The sequence below is a fragment of the Lynx canadensis genome, chromosome A1, assembly GCF_007474595.2.
Source record: "Lynx canadensis isolate LIC74 chromosome A1, mLynCan4.pri.v2, whole genome shotgun sequence".
NCBI classification, from domain to species: Eukaryota; Metazoa; Chordata; class Mammalia; order Carnivora; family Felidae; genus Lynx; species Lynx canadensis.
Window position 1 is genome coordinate 5,426,336 of NC_044303.2, and position 23,563 is coordinate 5,449,898.

At 46.1% G+C, this 23,563-nt stretch overlaps 1 protein-coding gene and 1 non-coding gene across 2 annotated transcripts in view; both read left to right on the forward strand.

Moving 5' to 3' along the window:
- LOC115508933 (phospholipid-transporting ATPase IB) overlaps positions 1–23,563 on the forward strand; it is a 599,908-nt gene that overhangs the window by 348,349 nt on the left and 227,996 nt on the right. Inside the window, exon 26 of the mRNA XM_030308008.1 lies at positions 21,340–21,523. Within this exon, the coding sequence (XP_030163868.1) occupies positions 21,340–21,523 (184 nt within the window). The remainder of the gene's footprint in view (positions 1–21,339; positions 21,524–23,563) is intronic.
- On the forward strand, positions 7,931–8,037 carry LOC115526510. The gene has a single exon (XR_003972615.1). It is a non-coding gene; the product is annotated as a U6 spliceosomal RNA (small nuclear RNA).

Consider the following 23,563-nt stretch of genomic DNA (forward strand, 5'->3'; position numbering starts at 1 on the left):
ATTCTCTCTCTCCTTCTCTCTCTGCCTCTCCCCTCGCTGCCCTCCACCTCTCAAAATAAATAAGTAAACATTAAAAAAAATTAAGTAGAGATACACTTGTACTAGATGTTGGCTCTGTTTTCATGACAGTCTAGATAGATGGTATTATTGAACATTGTGAATAGACTAAATAATCTCAATCAAGAAAATCCACTCATAGTAGAGAAATTATTTTTCAGTGAAAGGAGGTGATAGGATTTTTCCCCATGTTATTTCACGTGGAAGATTTTTCAGCAGACTGGTCAGAGTTCTGCCCCATTCTTTTGAAGGTTCCTAAGAACCAACCTGATTTTTCTCCTCACTACACGTCTGAATTCCCTTAAGCTTTTGGAACTTTTTTCCGTTTTAAATGTTACACACACTCTTCGGTTTGACCATTGAATGAAATGTTTTGACATTTAAGGGGAAAAAATCCTACAAGCATTAATCAACGTAAGATATTTGTTGCTTTTTCATTCGACCCCATCCAGCTTTCATCCTGACATGCACCATCCTGGAGGCACCGGCGGCTTGTGTAATTGTTTAGTACAGAACGCGGTTTGATCTCTTTCTTGTGCTTTCAGTGCTGGTAAATTAATCAAAAGGAGTTACTGCTCTGCTGGGCATTAGCATGGGTTTAGATGTTTCTGCTTCAGGGCCTGTTCATCAACGAAAATGCTTTTAAGCCCCAAATGGAGAGTAAACAGTATCGTTGCGGCCGCTTTGAGGTGAGCCATGACTTGTGACCCGCTTACGTTTGGGAAGAGGCCCGTTTGTATTAGCGGCTATTCTGGTTTGGGTTGTAGCATTTCCAAAATGTTTTTTCTCCTCCTTTTATTTTAACGTCCTTAGTATTTGCGAAGAGCCACGCCTACCGTCATCACCGCACATTCATACCAGAGGCATTTTGATCTTGATACGTGGAAATCAAAATAAGGAAACCCAGTTTGGTCCCATGCCAACATTCCTATGAAGTTTGAAACCTAACATATGTGTCATAACCAGCGTTTGTCGTTAGAGGACAATGAAATTACACTACCAACTGAGACAGAAGTCATCATCTGTAATACAGAGCAGTTCTTTGGGGCATGTGGGTGGCTCAGGCAGTTGAGCATCTGACTCTTGATTTTGGCTCAGATCATGATCCCCAGATTGGGATCCCACGCTCAGTGTGGAGCCTGCTTAGGATTCCCTCCCTCTCTCCCTCCCTCCCCACCCCCCCCCGCCCCTCTCCCATGGGCGCACTCTCTCTCAAAAATAAAAAAATAAGAGCGGTTCTTATTAACATTGTAGTTGGGTTTTTTTCCCCATTAGACAGAAGTCGATACTCTTATTATCACTGGCACTCTTTGTGCCAAGCATTGTACTAGGTGCCAAGATCCAAAAGAAAATAGTCTTTGCTTTCCAGGAATTAGTCCCTTGAGAAAGACACATATATGAGTCATTTCAGGGTGATGAGGTATGTGTGCCAATTGAGGGATTGACCAGGGGGCTCTAGGTTAGGTCGAGAGGGTGGGTCCTCTCCCAAGGAGATGACGTTGAAGCTGGTCTTCAAAATGAGTGGAAGGTAGTGGAGAGGTGGGGGGAGACAGGGAGTTGGAGGAGAAGATTTGTCAGGAAAAGCAGGGCAGTAACACCATAGGTGGGGGGGGTAGGGTGGGGCATGGGCATTGTCAGGGAGGCAGTGTCTGGAAAGGAGCTCCGTGAGGCACTCGGTGCTCAGGAACCTTTTTTTTTTTTTTTTTTAAGAAATTTATTGTAATTTAATATAGTGGTCTGAGTTCAGAGAAATAAAGGGGAAATTATGTGTTTGAAACATTAACTTTGCAGCCCAAATATGGAAGAGACTCAAAAAACCAGAAAATAAAAATAAAAATCAGGCATACAGAGGAAAGCAGACAATTCTAGATACAGACATAATGCTCCTCTCAGGGTCCATTACTATTACATGGTTTTAGCAGTTTTGTGGAGGTATAATGGATATGCAAAAACGGCAGGTGCTTGGTGTGTACAATTTGGTGAGTTTGGACAAACACAAATACCCGTGAAACCATCACCACAGTCAAAGTTAATGGACGTGTACTCATCACCTCCTAAAATGTGATCTGGAATGGTGATCTACTAAACTTAGGCTTGTTCCTGGAGGGGAACCCTGAGGAATTCAAGAAAGTGCAGTAAAAAGATTGGCCTTATGAACACAGCAAGGCTGTGGTGTAGACAGGGGTGGGGGTGGGGGCAACAAACCCATGGTGTTTCTTCAGATTTTCTTTAAAAATGAAAAGGAAGTTAAAAGGGGAAGTTCTGGTCATTATTGAGAAGAAGAATTACTTGAGATAATGGTACATTGTCTCCTTCATTTCTGATCGGTGACGTCTAAGTTTGCTTTAAAAATAATTATTTGCATGTAAAGAGCTCCTACCTGTGTATAGAAAATTTCTGTTTTGAACGAGTTGCTCTGGAAAAACATAGAAGTCCTTTTGGGATTACGTTGGTAGTTCGGTAAAGTAACGTAGCTGCAACAGATCTGTTTTTGAAAACTGAGAATTTGTTCTGTTTGTCCAGGGTCTGAAGTTGAAGTGAGTTTTTGGACTATACCACAGCATCCTGGAAAACTGAAACGGGGCTTGGGCCCGCTGTCTATAGGGGTGCCGGTGAGCTCCCAGCCAGCACTGCTGTCCTCAGGGTACAAACTGCACATTTTTCTGGTGAAATTTACCTCACCGTGTAAATGTGATTTATTTGGCGGGAGGGGGGCTATTTCTCCTACAACCTTCTCTGGATTTATTTGAAGGTAACTAATCCCACGCCCTGGGCTCATTTCGAATTCAGCCTCATCAACAGGTGTTTAGTGAGGCTGGATGGTGCCTTTAATGAGAGGGCTAGAGGCACGGTGCGAAGAAACGTCGGCATCTTCTTTCTTTTTCTGTACGCTTTGGTGTTTAGAACGTTGAGAGGTAGCTCTGTGAGTCTATAAATATCTTGCAGTGTAATATCACTCAGATGGCTACAGTCAAAGGCAAAGGTGGTCACAAAAGCCTTCAGGGAGGAGTTCAATCGAGGAAGGTCTCCGGGGGCATTTAATCAGCTTTTGTTTTTAAGAACTTATGTGCTTTTTCATCTTAAGAGTAGTACACGTTTCTGACGTGAACCGGAGAGAACAAAAATGCAGGAATAATTCACCTAAATCCATTCTTGTCAGCGGTTAGAAACCGCTTTCTAACTTACTTCCTCCTGCAATTGTATCTCTGCGTGTACACGTGTATGTCCGTTTAATAGTGCACGCCCCAAACTGGATGCCACTGCACCTGCAATCGCCCAGCTTGCTGTCTTCATTCAATAGTACACAGTGGGTGTATGCCCGTGTTCCATGTGGACACAGTTTAGATCTTCAGCCTTCTCTTTTAAAAAATTTTTTCTTGGGGCGCCTGTGTGGCTCAGTCGGTTAAGCGTCCGACTTCGCTCAGGTCACGATCTCACGGTCTGTGGGTTCGAGCCCCGCGTCGGGCTCTGTGCTGACGGCTCAGAGCCTGGAGCCCATTTCGGATTCTGTGTCTCCCTCTCTCTGCCCCTCCCCTGTTCATGCTCTGTCTCTCTCTGTCTCAAAAATAAATAAACATTAAAAAAAATTAAAAAAAAAATTTTTTTTCTTAACGTTTATTCATTTTTGACAGAGAGAGACAGAGCACGCGTGGGGGAGGGGCAGAGAGAGCGAGGGAGCCACAGAATCCGAAGCAGACTCCAGGCTCTGAGCTCCCAGCCCAGAGCCCGAGAGGCCTGCGTTCCTAATGGCGTGGGGCTTACAGACGATGCTCTCGGGCTGTCTGAGGGCTATCACCTTGTCTCCTGATCCGTTCCTTTCTTAGCATAAATTCTTGCAGTGGAGTTGCCCGTTCAGAAGTCAAACGGAGTTATATATATGCGCGTCGGTAGTATATCAGGGTGCTTATTTACCTCCGCATCAACTTGTATATCCGTAGTGTGTTCAGTTTTTGACAAACTCTGTTCACACTGTTCCCTTCCCTTCTCCTGAACTGCTCTTTTGTCGGCTCTGCCCACCATCTCCTCCGGTTCTCTCAGAACTAAGAGAAAGACCTCTGTGGGTTTTTTTTTTTGTTTTTTGGTTTTTTTTACTGGCTCACCACCCTCCACTGTGTCTTTGGCTGCTCTGTTAGGCTCCAGCAGCCCTCAGCTCAAGTGCACCTGGCTGGAGTGGTGCATGAATAGGTCTTAGGTTTCCTGCTGGAGCTTACAGGACTGGCCACGGCAGGTATAAGAACGCCGTCTGGGCCGCGAAGCCCGGAAGCCTGGCAAGTGGCGTCACAAACAGACCTGTATGATGCACGTTGGGACTTGCAAACCGAGTGATAACACTCGAGGGGCGTGGCCCCACAGCTGCCTTTGGCTCAACCCATACACATTTCGAAACCCCTTTTTCGCTTATTCAGCACCCAGCTCGGTGCTGATTCGTATGACTGTTGGCCACTCTGGTTGTGTGGTTATTCGCTTCCCGTTCCCTTTAACGAATGCGACGCTCGGCCTTTTAGAGCAATTTACGTAGCAAGTTTACGTAGCTGTGAATTTGGAGACTCGTTCCAGGTGGGGTAAGAGTGTCCACAGCTATTGTGTGAGTGCCAGCCACGAGCCTTCACTACCAGCCAATAAAGAGTTCCAGAACGTAGAAAGAAAACTGGCACACGTTGGGGTACGTTGCAAAGCAGCGAGGGTGGTGCTGGCCTCCGTGGCGGGGGTGGGATCGCAGAGGAAACGTTATCCTCGGCGTAGAGGGATGGTCCTGCCATGTCTGTAATGAGGTTTCCTAGCTTCTGTTTGGGACACGTGTTGTCAAAAATACTGGCAACCCCACGAGAGGCTGGGAATGTCCTGCAGCGAAGCATCTCCCTGCCTGTAGGAAGGGTCTCCTCTGCCACGGTGCTTGGTGGGTGGGTGTGCACAAAAAGAAAGGCCACCTGTGTCAAAATTTAGCTCCCAGAGTTAAGGAAAAGTCTGCTTCCTGAGTGGACATGGCATCTGGAAGAAATAGAGAGGGGCTATTTCCTAACTGCCATTCAAGTGTGTTAAGCCAAGTGTCCTGCATAGTTTTCTCTCCTTCATTCACTTGGGGACTTGAAAAGAAATCGTTCCCCTTGCGCTTAGCATCATGTGTGTACCACTTATTCCAAGAGCAGTACCGTTTGACTCCGTCAGCATTGAGAGCCCCACCTGATCACCTTAGCAGCCCAAAAGCGTGAGGCTGTCATTACAAATCTGACTTAATTTGCCCCGTGCATTTTTATCGGTTGACTAGTTTGCCGCACTCTGTGTGGCTGGATTGCTTAATATAGTTTTCTTTATTCTGTTGATGACCTGAACTTCATTACCAGCTGATAGGGAGTTCCAGAATGTAGAAAGAAAACTGGCCAAGAGTATTGGTGGCTTACTAAACTAACTGGCCCTGGCCTCTGCTTTGTTACTGATGAGATTATCAGAGAACAAGTCACACAGAGAGTGCTCACTGCCATGGTCAGTGCCCAGGCCCATAAGGCCGTTATCTTTCCAGGAAGCTGTGGCCTTCTCTATTTGCTCCTTAGGAAAATTTCAACTTTAAGCATTTCAAATGGAAAAACCCTATGTGATTTTTTTTTTAAAGCTTTTACTAATATGATTTAATGGGCTGTAGCTAGCTTCTTAAAATCAGTCAAAACTGTCTTTTCAATGATGTTGAAAAATATTTTTCTTTGAGTAAAAATTAGTCTCTTCAATTTTAAGATAATTTCACTTGCAAGTTTGGAGCTCAATAAAGTCCTGGGTTAAGTAAGTGTCCTGGAGAATTGTCTGATGTCAAAAAGTAGGCAAAGAGGTCCTAGCTTTAAAATTTGTTGGGATCTGGGGCACCTGGGTGGCTTAGTCGGTTAAGCGTTCGACTTCAGCTCAGGTCATCATCTCACAGTCTGTGAGTTCGAGCCCCGCGTCAGGCTCTGGGTTGACACCTCAGAGCCTGGAGTCTGCTTCAGATTCCGTGTCTCCCTCCCTCTCTGCCCCTCCCCTGCTCGTGCTCTGTCTCTCTCTGTCTCAAAAATAAATAAAAACATTAAAAAAATGTTTTTTAATTTGTTAAGATCAAATATTAACAAATTTGTTTTAATTTAATTTTTGTATTATTTTATCATCATTTCAGACATAAAGTGCTTTTGAGATTTTATTTTTTACCATAACAACAGATCATCTGTGACGTAAGAGAATACGTAATTACGGATTTCATTGGGATTTTTAGGTTAACTGAAAATGGTCATGTGTCGGAGGGGGCATTTCTGTTTTTGACTTGTTCACTGGTATTATTTGACATAATGAGGCTTCTTTGAAATTTGTCTTCTACCGATTTCTGTCCCTTTTCTTTGGGAAGAATAAAATGGATTCTAGACTCCCGTTTTATTAATTACATTCCTATTGGGCTATTTGCTGTTTTGTTGCATTTTGGGAAAGCAGAGTAAGCGGAAAAACTATTTCTAGTACATGAATGAGAAAGAATCATACTCCCACGTTTGATCCTGCTCGAGGGGGAGAGCATCCTTGTGACGGCTACGCGTCTTTTGAGTTTATAACGTGTTCTAGTGAGCAGCTGACATGATTTTAAGGCAAGAGGACAGACTAAGCTGATCACACAGCCCTAATCATTCAAGAAAACTCTGATATGATTACAGTTCCAACTTCTGAGGCAGGCTTTCCCCACTTTGACTCACGACTGCACCGGGAGGCAGAGCTATGGAGGGAGGTGTGCTGACCCTCGTTTGTTCTTTGTTCCCATGCGTTCCCTGCCCCAAACCTCCATGGGCTCCATTTCCCTCCGCAGCATCTAGCAGAACTGCTTCTGTTACTTCTGCAATGTGACCCGTGGAGGTAAACTTGGCAGTGGACCCTGTGTGCCAAACACTTTGGGTGTATGGACAGTTAAAAACGGAAGACGTAATCTTTATCCTGCAAGAACGCACAATCTTATTTGTGTTTACGTACGTTCGCGGTCAGTATGTCTGGATAGTGGAGTGAATTATTATGCAATTTAACGGGTCAGCATACAAAGAAATTAGGTAAAATTATACATGAAAGCAATCAGATCCAGGACGTTAAGGTGGGGGGTGGTAAATTCAAATAAGGACACATCAGCCAAAATTTTCTTCCGTGCTGTTTCTCATCCCACCTCCACCCTGAAACGCCAGGAGGCCCTGAAGTCAGGAACTTAGGGGAGGACCTTCCCAGCCAGGACTAGCGTGGAGCCTGGCTGGCGTCCTCAATGGAGAGGTGGTGAGGGGTGGCTGGCACTTAATCCAAGAGTCAGGAAGAAGCTAAGAGAGGGGTTTTCCCTGTCTTTCAAAATGCTTACCCACCGATAGCGTTCCTTTGGTCTTTGTGATTCTTCTGTGAGACACATGGCAGGAGTGACTCCCTCAAATTGAAAGCAGAGAACCGAGAATCGGGATCAGGTAACCTCGTGGGGCTCTCACCGTGCTGGGAGTAGATGATCCGTGCCCGTCCCCCAGCCCGGCCTGGCCGGATTGCTCAGTGGAAGTGTGCGACACTTCCCGAGTGGGTGTGTGCACAGTAGCCGGGCGTGTAGCTGAGTGGCTAAGCAGGCAGACCCTGGAGTGCGACGGCTGTGGTCACGTCCTGTCTTGGGTCAGGCTTTGTGACCTTGGGCACAGTGTGCCAGCCTCCCTGGCCTAGTTTTCTCACCCTTGAGTTGGTCAGGATGGCCCTGCCGATTTCTCAGAGTCGCAGCGAGGATTAAACTAGCTCGGTCACGGATGGCTAAGTACCGTGTGTTCAGTCAGCACTTGTGCCTGGTCTTTTATTATTATCACTATAAATAAAATAATAATAAAATATCATTTTTGCTTCCAACTTGAAAGTATAGGTTTTAGTGCTCGCTTTGGCAGCACATATACTAAAATTGGAAAAATAAAGAGAAGCTTCGCGTGATCCCTGCAGGAGGATGACACACAAATTTGTGACGCATTCCATTAAAAAAAACAAAAACAAAACAAAGCAGCGTAAGTCTTAGAGCCTAAGAAATATTAGAAATCCTCATTGTTGGTCACAGAGGAGAGAGAAAAACTGGAGAGGCTGCCTGCCTAGATGAGAAGAGGCAAGAATCCCATTTATGCCCCTCTCTGGGGGGCCGTCCCACTCGAAGCCTTCCCCCTTATTCCTCCTGGTTCGTGTGGTCACGCGGGACCATCACCTGCATCCTCCCCTCCCCACAGTGTGAACAACGAGCACTCTGAAACCCTGGGCATGAACAGACTCTCCAAGGGATGGGGAGGGTGGGAGCTGTTGGAAGAAGGATGGAATTTTCCCCACATGTAAGTTATTATCACCTCGGACCTCGGGTCACGGAATCTGGTTCTGGGCCTTATACCACTCTGAGTGTGGGCCATATGATTTTTAAAAAGGCACCTGGGTGGCTCAGTCAGTTGAGCGTCCGACCCTTGGTTTTGGCTCAGGTCATGATCCCAAGGTTGTAGGTTGGAGCCCCAACCTACACGTCAAGCTCTGTGCTGAGCCTGGAGCCTGCTTAAGATTCTCTCTCTCCCTCTGCCCCCTCCCCGCTTGCTTTCTCTCTCTCTCTCTCTCTCTCCCTCTCTCTCAACCTCTTATATCAAACTCCCTTATCTGAGGCTGCGTTTGGTTGATGACTCCCATTTTAGCTGGAAGGTGGGTATGATTGCAAGATTTAAGCATTTCTCGCCATCTCCTTTGTATTTCTAGCTTTTTATGGGACGAGAGCCCTTGCTGAATGCGCTCCTGGTACCTTTCCTCGACTCCTCAGGTCTCCTGGCTGGAATCTTCTTCATCCTAAACTCCCCCCTGGCCATAGCCCTGGTCCGAGTGGGCATGTATGGGCAAGCTCTGGTCTTGATCTCCTCGCCAAGCTCAGCATCAGGCCCTCCGCCCTGACAGCAGCACTGATCTTTCTCACTTGTCCACCGCAGCTGCCAGCCAAGGTGGGCGGGGCAGATGTTGGTAGCGCTGACCCCGCCTATCGAACCACATAAATGGCACACTGGACTTTCAGGTGGTGGCTGTTGCTTCGAGGAGGTGGTAACCTGATGAATGTGGTTGTTGGTGTATTAATCGACTCTGAAAAGTATAGCTACCAGGTGGACTTGAAGGTTGAGATCTGGGCTTCTCTGAACAGGTGTTGTAACGAACAAGTCACTTTCATCTTTCTTTTTCTTTGATCAAAACTGAAAGATGATCATTAGTATGATAAGTGTGTTCTTGAACATGAATTGGAAACAATTAAAATGAAGAATAAGCACAAGGAGGGCTGTGTTTGTAGTCCAAAAACAATCATTTAAAAATGGGTAATTCAACAGGCATTTGTTACCTATTGTATTTGGTGCCACGGGTTTTAAAGATGAGTAAAAGAAATCCCTAAGACCAGGTAACTCATAGCCTAATTATGGAGACGAAGTACCACACAGCAAACTGTATTCCAGACCAGACTTTGTCCAAAGAAGTGTTGTTCTGCTAGTGTTCAGTCAGTTAGGAGAGCAAGTCACAAATTAAACTTGCAGTAGGTCAGGCTTATTACTCTTAGACTTGGCTGCTACAGTTGATTTCTCCTGTGGGTGCACGGCGTCCTGGGCTCACGTTCTCTCTTTACGCAGACCTGCACTTGGTTGGTCACGAGGCCCATGGTCGCTCCTGCCCCACACCAGGCGCTCCTGCCCCATCTGCCTGGTGTCCGTCGATCTTTCTCGACCGCTTTCCAGGACTTCAGCGGATTTATAGAACCAGCACGTTCATCTTCATGTTCTGCTTTAGCAGCGGTAGAATGCTGCTGCCTTCCTCCCTCCCCCCAGTAGACTTTATTTTCTGGAACAATTTTAGGTTCACAGCAGAATGGAGTGGAATGTATAGAGATATTTACAACACATGCAGCGCCTCCCCCCCACGCCTTCCCCCTCTGGTCCCGACAGTGGTACATTTGTTACAATTGATGAACTACATTGACCTGTCCTTATTACCCAGAGTCCATTGTGCACATTAGAATTCACTCTTGGTGTAAATTCTGTGGATTTGGACAAATGTACCCCCAGAAAAGCGTGATCATTTCTCGCTATTGAGATCAAGAATTAGTGGCTTATTAAATACAGGCTTTAGGTTTGAGAAGGGGTGTGTGGTTCTTGGAGAAAAGAGTTTTGTCTGACTTCTCCGCGTTTCTACCCAACAAATTCCACTCCCAGATTTTCAGATTGGAGAGAGTGGGTGCACGTGGTGCTGGTCACTGCCATCCCTGTGGCTCTTAAGGCTCTCGGTTGCTTGCATGAGGCCTGGGGTCAAGGTCAAGAGGCACACAGGCTGCCCCGCTTTTTCCGGGGTACTGATAGTTACAGTTTGGCTTATTTCTCGGGTTGGTAATCTGGTGACCTTTGCGACAGGTGACAGGTGAAGGGCAGGTCTAATTAAAATCAGTCTATTAAGCATCTCGGTCGTCATTTATTTTTAGTGGTGCATGAGCTCATGATGTGTTGGCCCTGAAGGAGCTATAAGCTTGCTCTGAAATGTCAAAACTCAAAGCCTTCTCAGCTTTCCTCTCGGTTCTATTTCCTATTCCCACTATCCCCACAGCAAGGGCCAGGCACGCTGTTTTGAAATACTAGTGAAATTTGCAGTGGAGAACAATAAATGTATGTTAACCCCAAGGAAGGCAGACACTCCTGAGAGGGTTTGGGGGGCTTTAATAAAGCATTTCAAGGAAGCAGAGTATCGAATTAATGCTTTTTGTGCTAAAAACATTAAGGTATTTAAATGTGTTATTCTAATCCCTGCTTCAGCCTGGGAACAGAAGGATCTAATATCTCTTATTTAAATCCCAGCCTTCCTAGTCTGGGCCCTTCTTTTCAGCCTAGCACAGGGAGAAACAGGCCATAGCCAGTTGACTTCAGTGAATATAAACCTGTGTGTAATTCACAATGTACGACCTATTAAAATTTTATATCAAATGTGGCTGCCCGGATCTTAACATATTCTGTATTGTTTAGTGGAGATGTTAGGTTTTCAGAAGCTAGACTCCTGTCTGAGCGCCACTTTAATTGCTCTGTTTCCTGGACACGCAATAAAATTGTCATGGACGCAAGTACAGATGCATAAATCCTGAACCCCCAAGCAGGGGATACTTATTTCAAAGCGAGCCCTTTCTGGTTGTGGAGTAAACTGATCTGGGGCAGACAGGGTGTCCTCCCTCTCTCCAGAGCCACTCTGAAAGCCTCAGCTGCACGGGCAGCATTTACGGCCAAAGCACAGGATCAGGTTATAAGGTTTTTGTTCGGTGAATAAAGAATATCAGGTTCCCTCACGACTCACAACTGTAGGATGGCTGGTCTCTACCTCCTAGGCTGGGAGGAAGAGAGTGCTCACAGGACAGTGAAGGCAGTCCGCAGTCAAGTAGTAGTTAAGATCGGTGGTAAATATATCGCCCTGTCCCCAGATCACTCATTAGGGTTTTTTCCGCCTTTAGAATTCTGGTTTGTCGAGAAGTTTTTTTAGATTTTGGAATCAAGATTGGGGGCCATAGAAGGGTGACTTCAGGTGACTAGACTATTTAGTCATAACATTATTCATGTTGAAACTCTGGGTCATGCATCCAACGTGAAAGTGCAGAATACTTTAAGATACTGGCAAGATTGTTTTTCAGAGTTTGATACTAAAAGGAGAATCAAGACCACATTTTGTACACTGTGTTTGTATGTGTGTGGTGTGTGTGTGTGTGTGTGTGCGCGCACGCACCGAACACTGAGATAATCAGCAACCCCTTTAAGCTTTAGAATTAAACACTGGAGGAGTTAAATGAACTTTTTTAAAAAAAATTTTTTTTTCAACGTTTATTTATTTTTTTTGGGACAGAGAGAGACAGAGCATGAACGGGGGAGGGGCAGAGAGAGAGGGAGACACAGAATCGGAAACAGGCTCCAGGCTCCGAGCCATCAGCCCAGAGCCTGACGCGGGGCTCGAACTCACGGACCGCGAGATCGTGACCTGGCTGAAGTCGGACGCTTAACCGACTGCGCCACCCAGGCGCCCCTTAAATGAACTTTTTAAGCAAGGAAACTACTAGTAGTAATTGTTAATATATTGTTATAGTGGCAAATTTATATAAATAGCATTTTTAAAAAGCTCTCACCTTCTCTCTCGATTCCAGGCCTGCCTGGCTGCCCCTCCTGAGGAGAGGGGCAAGGAGAGAGTGTGAAGGAGGGCTCATCTCCTGTTTCGGGAAGTTGAAGTCTATTCTGGAGGTGGAAACATTTAGCCTTAGTATTTTTGAAAAAACGAATACTTATGTCGAAAAGAGTCTTTGTACTTTTAGGATGCTTTGGAGATTTTAAGCTTTCTGCAGTTTAAATTTAATATATGCCCAAACATGTGTGTTAAATTCCTAAACTGACTGGGGCATCTGGGTGGCTCAGTCGGTTGAGCTTCGGACTCTTGATTTCGGCTGAGGTCACGATCTCACGGTTCATAAGTTCGAGCCCTGTGTCGGGCTCTGCACTGATGGTGTGGAGCCTGCTTGGGATTCTCTCTCCCTCCTTCTCTCTGTGCCCTTCCCCACTCTCTCTGTCTCTCTGTCTCTCTGTCTCTCTCTCTCTTTCTCTCTCTCAAAATAAATAAACTTAAAAAAATTTTACATTCCTAAAAGGACTGTATATCTTGCACCACCAACATATACAGCAAGATGATAGCACAGCTACCTGTTTTTGGCCTCACGTGGCACAGACTTGTCACATTGTGCCAGTAGCCTGCATTCAACCTTCCGTGTACCTGAAGGGGGACGACCTCCATACAGGGAACGTTCTCAAAACATCTCCAAATAAGCGATGCCTCCCGAGCTCTCCGATTAGCGGCTCGGCAGATCCTGTGACCATATCGGCCTGTATTTCTCAAGGGCGGCTGCATCAGATGAGGGCTCATAGTTATTTCACGCAGATTTGTATCACCAATCGTGAGATCTAGGTCGATCATTTTATTCAACCGGCAAGTTAAATGCTTACTCTACTGGGTACTATGTTCAGAAGTTGTTAATGGGGCAAAGGTCTGGAGGAATTGGGGCTCGCGAGAGAGTATGATTTCAGACCGAAGTCACCATGCAAGGAGCAGATACGTGGCGAGGTGCTTAAACGTAGTCTTTGTTCGGATGGCTTGCATCGCCCGCCATCCCCGAGACGGCTCGGAAAGACCCAGTAAGCCAGTTTGTGCTAAGCCCTCAAAGTGCTGATGAAGGATAATACTCAGGGGCTTACTGTTGGCTTCTCATAGTCAGAGCATTCGGGTCGAAAGAGCAGGCTTCTGGGTGAGCCCTTCCCAGGGGAGCCCTGTGTGAAGCCAAGGATGGCTGCCCTGCCACATGTCATTAAGAGCTGTCGCAAAAAGCCTCTCATGAGCCCATAATGTTTTTTTTTTTTCAATGTTTATTTATTTTTGGGACAGAGAGAGACGGAGCATGAACGGGGGAGGGGCAGAGAGAGAGGGAGACACAGAATCGGAAACAGGCTCCAGGCTCCGAGCCATCAGCCCGGAGCCTGACGCGGGGCTCGAACTCACGGACCGCGAGATTGTGACCTGGCTGAAGTCGGACGCTTAACCGACTGCGCCACCCAGGCGCCCCAAGCCCATAATGTTTTTAAGGCTGTTAGTAGAAAACAGAATCAAGAGCACTGGCATGTTTGGCCAGGAAGCTTGCAAGAAGTGCCCACTGGCATAGTGGTCAGGAGAAGTGGGGTGTTTTGAACTCCTCTCCACGGGCGATGGAATTAGATCTCGCAGAGGTGCACAGTTGCTTTTGTACTTCTGCCAGTCTCTCCGTCTGTGAGTAGGAGTACTCTTTCAGGATTATACACTGGTAGCATGTTCCCATTTATATGGAAGCTGATGTACTTCTAAGTAGAACTGTATTTTTCCTATTATTCATAATTACGGTTAGAGAGATAATTAGTCCTAGAACCATGATTTTGGTAGTTAGTCACCATTTACTGAATGTCCACTGGGGTAGGGGACGGAGAGGGAAGGATGGAAAAGAAGGAAAAGGTGAAATTGAGGGAGACAAATACATTCCCCCATAATGGGAAAATCATTTCACTGGATACACTGAGTTTACTTTAAGGGAGATACCCGCTAAATAGTTCTGGGATCAATTCTTTTTTTTTTTTTTAACTTTTTAAAAATTAATATGTTTGTTTTTGAGAGAGAGAGAACACAGAAGGGGCAGAGAGAGAGAGAGAATGAGAATGAATCCCAAGCAGGCTCTGTACCATCAGTATGGAGCCTGATGTAGGGCTTGAACTCAAACTGTGAGATCCTGACTTCAGCCAAAGTCGGACGCCTAACCAACTGAGCCACCTCGGTGCCGCCTGGGATCGATTCTTGAAACGTTGGTGTCCGTGATGTTCCTGCTTGTGGTCTGTCATCCTCTCTGCTCTTTTATGAGGCAGCTCTTTTATAAGGTTGGGGAAAGGACAGTAACTTCAGTCATACGGCATTTTGTAGGAAACCGCATCTTTGTTATTGCCACGGTGTGGTCCGAAATTTTTAAGGATGGAGAGAAATCCTTCCACTGGAGGGCCTCCATAGCACCTCAGATGTGGGGGGAAATGCTAGGGTGGGTGGAACCCTTCACCGCCAAAGCCGCCGAAGCCGGACACGCTCATCCGTGAAAGTCTGTGAATGTTGCTCATTTAGAACTAGGTCTATGGTGCTACCCTATGCAGCCCATTATCTCACGGATGGTATTTTTTCTCTATACGCACTCCTTCTGCTTTTGAGAACGTGCTCCGCTCTAGTCCCAATCCTATGAGGCTGCCCCTTGGTCAGGCACTGAATTTTTGCAATAAAACCTGAACTGCGTTTTCAGGTACGTCTTTGTGAGGTGCCATCTCTCATGGCTTCCTCCTGTAGAAGATAGCTCTTTTCTATGTGTACGTTCAAAAAAATTTTTTTATTGTTTATTTCTTTTTGAAGGAGAGAGAGAGAGAGAGAGAGAGAGAGAGAGCGAGCGAGCGCGGGGGAGGGGCAGACAGAGAGGGAGACATAAGAATCCGAACCAGGCGCCAGGCTCCAAGCTGTCAGCGAGGCTCGAACTCACGGGCTGTGAGATCATGACCTAAGCTGAAGTCGGATGTGGATGCTTAACCGACTGAGCCACCCGGGTGCCCCTCTGTGTGTACATTTTTATAATAAGGGAGCACTTGAGTCTAATTGAGAGCCCCTGAGTGAGTTTAAATGTCACTTCTTTGTGCCTATACGTAAACTGACCTCAGGTACCTACTGGGTCTGCCCAGACACACCCTCTTGCCCCGCCCTTCCCCTGCAGCCTCTCACATCTGTCCCTCTGCTCTAGGGACTGTCCCAAGCTGCCAACGTTATTTGCTTTTGGAGCTAGGGGCTACAATCAGATGCACTAAGAACTGAGACATGAGATTAAATTTGAGAGAGTCACACATTTTGGGTCAGAGCACAGAGATAGAATGTTCCAGAAGGGGAAAGCTTTCCAGGAGGCCTGGACAACTGGTCCTGTATCAAGTGCACTAAATGCATCTAAGGAACAAACACAGAGGTCAGGACGCATATTAGTCAGCCAGGGAGGCACTTATTAAACAGACACATAGGATAGTTCAATTGTTTTGAGATTTTAGACACTTTTTTTTTTTTAATTTCAAAGAGAGAAAATGTCGGAGTAGGGTTGAAGGGCAGAGGGAGAGAGAGAGAAAATCTCAAGCAGGCTTCATGCTCAGCATGGAGCCCAACGCAGGGCTCAATCCCAGGACCCTGGGACCACGACCCAAACCAAAATCAAGAGGCAGACGTCTGCCCAACCAACTGAGCCACCCAGGCACCCCTAGATTTTAGGCTTCTATGTTAGGTATTCGTGTATCTACAAACAGATTTGTTTTTTTAAGATGTCGCAATTTTTGAAACTTTTAAGATTACTGACTGCTATAAGAAATAAGGTGTAATATTTTAATGTTTTTTAATGAAAGAGTTTCCTAAGGATGTTATCTTTAAATTAATAGGGAAAATGGACATTTTCACAAATTAAATCACAGATGTTGGTCTCTGTGAAAAACAACTTACAAAGTCCCATAGACCAAATTTTGGTTAGTATTTCCTCCCTCTCACCCTCTTATGTGAGACACTCAGATTTGAAGGCTATTTTAAACGACATTCCAACCCTAGTTTGTACTTACTAGTTGAGGGTTAAAAGCAAAGAAGAGGGCACCTGGATGGCTCAGTGGTTAAGTGTCTGACTTTTGGTTCGGGCTCAAGTCACGATCTCATGGTTTGTGAGTTTGAGCCCCACATCCGGCCCTGTGCTGACAGTGCTTGGGATCCTCTCTCTCCCTCTCTCTGCCCCTTCCTGGCATGCTGTCTCTCTATAAATAAATAAATTTAAAAAACAAAGAAGAACATACAAAGCTTGAAAGAAGGGGATGAGATTCAGTGTTCCTGCTAATTGTTAAATGTCACCTTCTGAAACTTTTACATGTATCTTCTGCTTTGGAAATGTAAGCCCAGCTAATTAAAACATTTGAACAAGAGAGATCTTGTGATCTTGTCCAGGTCAGTGTTGCCTACTTTGGTGTTGTCCAGAGGCAAGCAACATCACCATCACCTGGGAGCTTGTTAAATGCACACTTGTGCATCAGAACCTGTATTTTTACAAGCTCTCCAAGTGATTCTGATGCTCACTTAAAATTTGAGACTCATTGACCTAGGCCAGTGGCTTCAAACTTCGTTTTCCGTCATAGGGACTATACAGAACAACTAAATTTAAGAGTCCAATTAGTAAATGTGCTTAGTGAATCTGGTTAATGAGTAAGTGTTGAAGTTCTCTTGGGTGCCCCTGGGTGGATGGAGTTTCTTGCAACTCGCCTGGCTGAGCTGAGCTCAGTTTGCAAATCAGTAATAGAGATTCACCCCACTTTACAAATGAGATCTCTGGGCTCTAAGAAGGAAGGGATTTGTTTAAACTTGCTCAGATGATATTGCAAAGCAGAATTTAGAAACTTGTTTTGAGACCAGGGCTTTTGTAGATGAGATAAATTAATGCATGATCATTAATTCTAGAAAAGCAGTTACCAAAGGTACTACTTAAGCATCATAGTTGAAATAACTTTAGAAAGTACATTTTAAAGTTCCAGGAACACATATCCCATGAAATTAGATACTCCAGGATACTGAATTTTTTTAAGTCTCCAAAGGAAAACTTATTTTTTATTCTAGAATCTATTGTGTTCGCCAAAAAAGTAGGTAGAATATCTCTCCAGTTGATTAAAGATCTTTGATTTTATGTTTTTATTCACAAGGCACTAAAGTAGTTATAGAACTGTCCCAAGTGCCTAGCTTAGCCCAGATGTGGCCTGGAATTCTTATTTTATGGGTTGAATGTACTATATGCTGGGAAGTGTGGCATGTGATTCCAGGTTACAAATTAAGATTAAAAAAGGAGGTGGTTTGTGCTTCGTGGCAACTTGGCGTACTAAAACACTACGTATGACCGAGGCGTAATGGTGCCTATTCCGTTTTGTAGAAATTAGCTGTTTGACATCTGTTTTGAACCCCTCGTGTGTGCTAGAATCATATTTTCTCAAGGCATCGCAGCTGAGGGCATAATAAATCCTTGATGAGAATTTCATGCTTCTAAAATGCTGGGATATGACTCAGTTTATATATCCCAGTCAGGTTTTCTCTTTATTCTTGCTTTTTTGGGAAAACGCAGCTTTGGACTTGCATAGATTTTGCTCGAAGCCATCAGAATCATGACTCAACTCGTCTGAGATCCAAATCCCACAGTGGCAAATGTAGTGAGTGGATTTGACTTGCTACTTGGCTCTTGTTGGTTGGCTTACTGCTAAACCCGATAATGAGAAAACACCTTAAAAAATATTTTTTAATGTTTATTTATTTGTGAGAGGGAGAGAGACTGCGTGCGCGCAAGCAGGGGAGGGGCAGAGAGGGAGGGAGACACAAAATCCCAAGCAGGCTCCAGGCTCTGAGCTGTCAGCACAGAGCCCGATGCAGGGCTCGGACCCACGAACTGTGAGATCATGACCTGAGCCAAAGTTGGACACTTAACCGACTGAGCTACCCAGGCGCCCCAAGAAAAAAAACACCTTTAACCTCAGAGAAAACCACGGACTTGTTTAGTGGCTTCCCTATTTGGCCACCACAACCCGTCCAGCCTCCCACCACACATGTTCTTGTGGTTGAGCTTTCTGCCCTGCAGAGTCCCCTTTTGCCCCGTATACCCCCTTTTGCTCTGAATCACTCCAGGTCAGCTGGAGACCAACTTACTCGATGACTTGGGTGGCAAGGAAGATTCTCAAGTCGTCGTAGCCCCAGACTCCCCAGGGCTGTGTGTCTGTCCCCTGTGCTCCTGTACAGAAGACGAGTTCGAGATTAAACGATAGTGGAGTTTCACTTCAGTGAGTGAATGAATGTATTTGAAGAGCCAGTGATGTAATCATGGAGAGGAGTGATCGATGCAGAGGCTCCCAGACTCCCTGCGTTCGCAGAACTGTAGTGTCTCAGTGATTGCTTTGCAAAGCCCCTAGGCCAAGAAAGAACATTGAATACATTGAGCAGTTTCTAACTACGAGGAAGGTAAGGTCAAACAATGAAAGAAGTAATTATGTTCTAACAACTTAGTAGACGTTCGAAACAATCACGGACATAGCTGGAAAAAAGTAATACTTTATCTCACCCTTACTAACCATAACCACTCACCGATGCTCTGGTGTGGGGCACCTGTTGAGCCTTGGACAGCTTCTCAAACCTCGAAGAAAGCGTGGATGTTTCAGCCCTCATTTCCTATTTCACATTGATTTCTGCTTTTTATCATAGCAGCCGCGAAAACTCGGCTTCACAAAGATATGTCATAAAAAGGAATGTAGCATGATCTAATATTGGAACTGTGAGCTCCTTCGAGCTAGTGTTTCGTGCGACTACCTGAGGGATATTGCTGGTTTTCCCTTGAAAATCCATAACTTCCCACTGCAGCACTGCAGGGCCCTTACAGGGAACCATGGGTTGGATGGTGTCCCGTTCTCAGACGTGTCCAATTTTTTCTAGCAATTGAAGTTTTGCAGATGGGGTAGGAGATAACATTTGTCTCACACAGGCAATGTGTGATTTCACATAAATACATCAACCATCTCATGAGGTAGGCTGTTCTCATTTTCCCCATTTCATTGATGGGAAGACAAGGACTCAGAATTACTTCTTCTGTGTAAATAGTATGGGGAACAGAAGAAGGTCACGTTCAGTTATTTAACTTTGAATCCCACATTGGTGTCTCCATACCATATATGACCTCTGCTTCTGTTGAGCTTAAAGAAGAAATGGGAAATCAGAGTCGTGTAGCAGATGAGAATTGTGGGGCTGTGTCTGCCGATCAGGAGCTTAATGAGAGAGGTACGTCAAGGTCAGCCCTTGGCTCTAAGTAGCCCTTGCACAAATGTGGAAGGAAGAGCTACAGTTTACATCTCTCTCCGTTAACATTGCTTCCAGTAATTTCCCATTAGGCTACATTAAAGTAAGTCTAGCATCTGCTACCAGGGAGATGGGGATTCTGTTCCGTTCTGCTCGTAGCTGTCTGGAAGATCATACTTGGAAGCTATTTTTAAGCTCTGAAGCATGTCTGTTAAACAGTGGGTGAGGGACCTGGGACTGTTGAGCTCGTAGCCACTGAACTGTGGGAGGAAGGATGTGATGGATGTCTCTCTAGTTCAGCCTTCCTGACATTTGAAAGATGAGTTCTACTTGTTCTAGCCTAACCCAAAGGACAGAATTAGTGCTTTTAGGTTATCAACCACAAAAAAGTAGCAGTAATGATTTTTGGTGGTTGCAGTTGCCCTAGGAGGCAATAAACTCCCGTTATCGAAAGTCACTGTGAGAATGATTAAAGAGATAGTAGATTGTACAACATGGCTCCTAAAAGCCTTTCAACCCACAGATTCTGTTTTTCTAATTTGCTAATTTCCATTCCTTTGAGCTAAGGCTCCCAGAGTACCTGTGCTTTAAGTTCAGTTTGCTGTCTCACCAGACACAGAATGGTCTCTGGGTTGGTAGAATTACATGTAAGGTAAATTGTAAGTTTTCCGTTGGAAACAGGTATTCTGGAGGTCAGAGGCCATATGAGAAGTCATAGTTGTACTGAGAAAGTCCTTGCATGTCTATTCTAGCTTACAAGTACCGTGCGTATGTGGGTGCAGCCAGCATACCTCTGGGAGACCCAGACAGGCCTTTTACTGTGTGTGTGTGTGTGTGTGTGTGTGTGTGCGCGCGCGTGTGCGCGCGTGCGTGTGCGCGCGCGCGCACACACGCCGTTCGGGAGTTTACCCGTGAATTTTTTTTTCACCCAAAGTGACTCTCAGCTTACCAGTTCAGAATTTAAAATAAATCAGTCCCGAGGTACTAATAGTTTTACCACGTCGTTGTATTATCTGGTCTTACGCTCGGAACAAATACTTCGTTATAATGAACTTTGCTGTGCTTTAGAGCCCGTGTATTTACATTGGGTCTTCTTCCCAGATGATTTGAGGGCTTATAAGAAATAGCCCCCATCCTTCGATTCCTTGCGGAAACAGCCCATCTTCCTGCAAAGGCTGTCTTATCTTTGGGCTTTGGGCTGTGCTCCTGCACAGTTCAGCTTTGGTAGTCCTGTCCCGGTGACCGCCCCCCCCCCCTTCTTAAATCCTTGTGCCTTGGCTGCCCTTCAGACACTGCCTCCATTTCTGAGGTGGAGAAGGGAAAGGCTTTCTTCTCCCTTACCCTCATCCTCTTTCTGCACTTCTCAAGCCATGCCAACTTTCTTTCCCTTCTGTGAAAGCCGATTTTAAAGACAGTTCCCTTGCCAGCCCTGGGTTGTGTATGATGTACAGCAAAGCAAAAATGGGGTCTGTGCTAGTTTTCTGATTTATTTGGAAGACATTTCCTAAGACCTCTGTATCCAGCTTCCCTGCCTTTATCATTGAGCGGGGGGACACATGTGCCCCTGAGGAGTTTGCACGTATGGTTACCACCGCGCAGAGCGATTACAAACAGGCTGTGTTTTCAGTTAGTTTTGACTTGTGTATTTCATCTGTGAAGTTGGCAACTACTTGAAAGCCACAAGCTACTGTTTTCTGAAAGCTTCTTTGCACATGAGCATAAAACGTATGTATTGGATTTGGAAATTGTCCAATAACTGCCCTTTTAATGCAGCTCAATGTAGATTACAGCTGTTTCCTCTGGAAAGACGCATCCAGTCATCATTTCTTTCTTCTCTTACAGAGTGTCTCCTCTGCAGAAGTCTGAGATAGTGGACGTGGTTAAGAAGCGGGTAAAGGCCATTACCCTTGCCATCGGGGACGGTGCCAACGACGTTGGGATGATCCAGACCGCTCACGTGGGTGTAGGGATCAGCGGGAATGAAGGCATGCAGGCGACCAACAACTCGGATTATGCCATCGCACAGGTCAGAGGCGCGTTGACCAGCTGTCCCGTCCCGCTGGCAGAGGTATCAGCCGGGCATGAAGGCCTGGTTGGTGCTTGACCTCGGTCCAGCCCTAAGAACCCTGCCCCCTCTTTTGCGGTTGTGTCTAGACAAAATCGCCGGAGTATTTGCATTTCCCCGTGGTCTTGCTCTTGTGCGGTTTGAGGGCCCTGTGTTGCGGGTTGTTGTGGTTGTCGCGGTTGTATTTGCCAGCGGTGAGGTTGGCCGAGCTCTCTGTCCTCCGGACGAGGCATCGACCCTGACGGATAGGTCTCGGGTCCTGCTGATGAGAGCCTCTCACCCTCAACTCCCACATGGGCTGCCTGTCCTGGTCCTGTTCCTTATGGCATCCCTTGCTAAAGGATGGCCATGCTCATAGCATTAATTCTCTACCGTCCCCATCCCAGAGTCTCTCCTCTTTTCAGAAGGCGCTAGAACACTCTCTCATCAGGCATTGAAAGTCAGGGGAAAGCAGTGATTTACAACCGCCAGGCACCCTTCTCTACGGCCATAACCAGGGTGCTGCCCAGACCCGCTGCTCTGAGATGAACCCACGGTCAACAGCAAACAGCCTCTCGCTGGCAGACCAAGTGCAGCCCGTTCCTCTCTGGATCACATGTTGCCCGCAAGAGGGGCCCAATGTACTTTGTAGTTACTGAACAGATGACCTGACAACGAGAGAAATGTCTGCTCCTCAGAGAGAGCCAAAACCTGAAGGAAAATAGCCAACCGCCTCACCCTGGGTATGACAGATCTAGATCATTTGCCCCCCTTGATCATCCAGAAAATCTAGACCTCACAATGGACACCGATCATGGCCTCCTGTCTACAGGTTACAGTAACTTGTGATAAAACGCCTGCGCATTTGGTGGTTAGCCAGTGTTGTGTCATTTCAAGTACGTGTTAACCTTAATCACGTGAACACAAGTAATAGTGGCGTTTTCTCCCTTCAAGCTGAAATTGGGGGCTGCGTATACAATGTGAAAGAGCTTCCAACGCCCCCAGAGCTGCGGGCTGGTCCTGCGCAGCTTGGGGGCTCTTCCTCCCCGGAGTGGGGTTCTAGAGCATTAGATCACCTCTCAGACTCCCTCCCGGCTCGTGGTTCTGCAGACACAGGGAGGAATTTACAAAATCCTCCTGGCTCTGGAAAGCCCACGAAATCAGTCTTGTTTCTCTGTTGATTTCAAAGAAATCCTCAAGGTAATTGCTAAAGTTGGTAGGGGAAGGAATTCTGATTTTCCAGGTGGGAACACTGGGGCTCCTTCCCATTAGGTGACCTGCCTCGGGTCCGAGCACCGGGGGTCAGAGAACACCAGACCTGCACGTGACCTTGGGGACCAGTCCCGCACACCTGCCCGTTCACTTTCCCGAGTCCACCACTCCGAGGCCTGTGAGACTCCTACTTCCTGTAGTCTGTCAGCAACTGTAGATGTTATACACCCCAGCATTATTAAATACTTGAGTTATGGCATCATGTGGCTGGAAGGGATCTTTAGAGGTTTCCTAGGAGTTCCAGGCAAATATTTGCCTGTCTTTTTCTTTAAAATGTCTGGGGAAGGGAGATTCCATGACCTGCTTTATTGAAACTGCATACTAATAGGCTGTGGGATCTGGAGCAGTGATTGCTCTCTTCAAGTTGACAGCACGAAAGCAGGGTAGGGAGGAGAGAGAGAGAGAGAGAGAGAGAGAGAGAGAGAGAGAGAGAGTTAGGGGTCTCCTTCCCCTTCCAGTGTCATATTCAAGTCGACAGCACGAAAGCAGGGTAGGGAGGAGAGAGAGAGAGAGAGAGAGAGTGAGTGAGTGAGTTAGGGGTCTCCTTCCCCTTCCAGTGTCATATTCAAGTCGACAGCACGAAAGCAGGGTAGGGAGGAGAGAGAGAGAGAGAGAGAGAGAGTGTTAGGGGTCTCCTTCCCCTTCCAGTGTCATATTCAAGTCGACAGCACGAAAGCAGGGTAGGGAGGAGAGAGAGAGAGAGAGAGTGAGTTAGGGGTCTCCTTCCCCTTCCAGTGTCATATTCAAGTC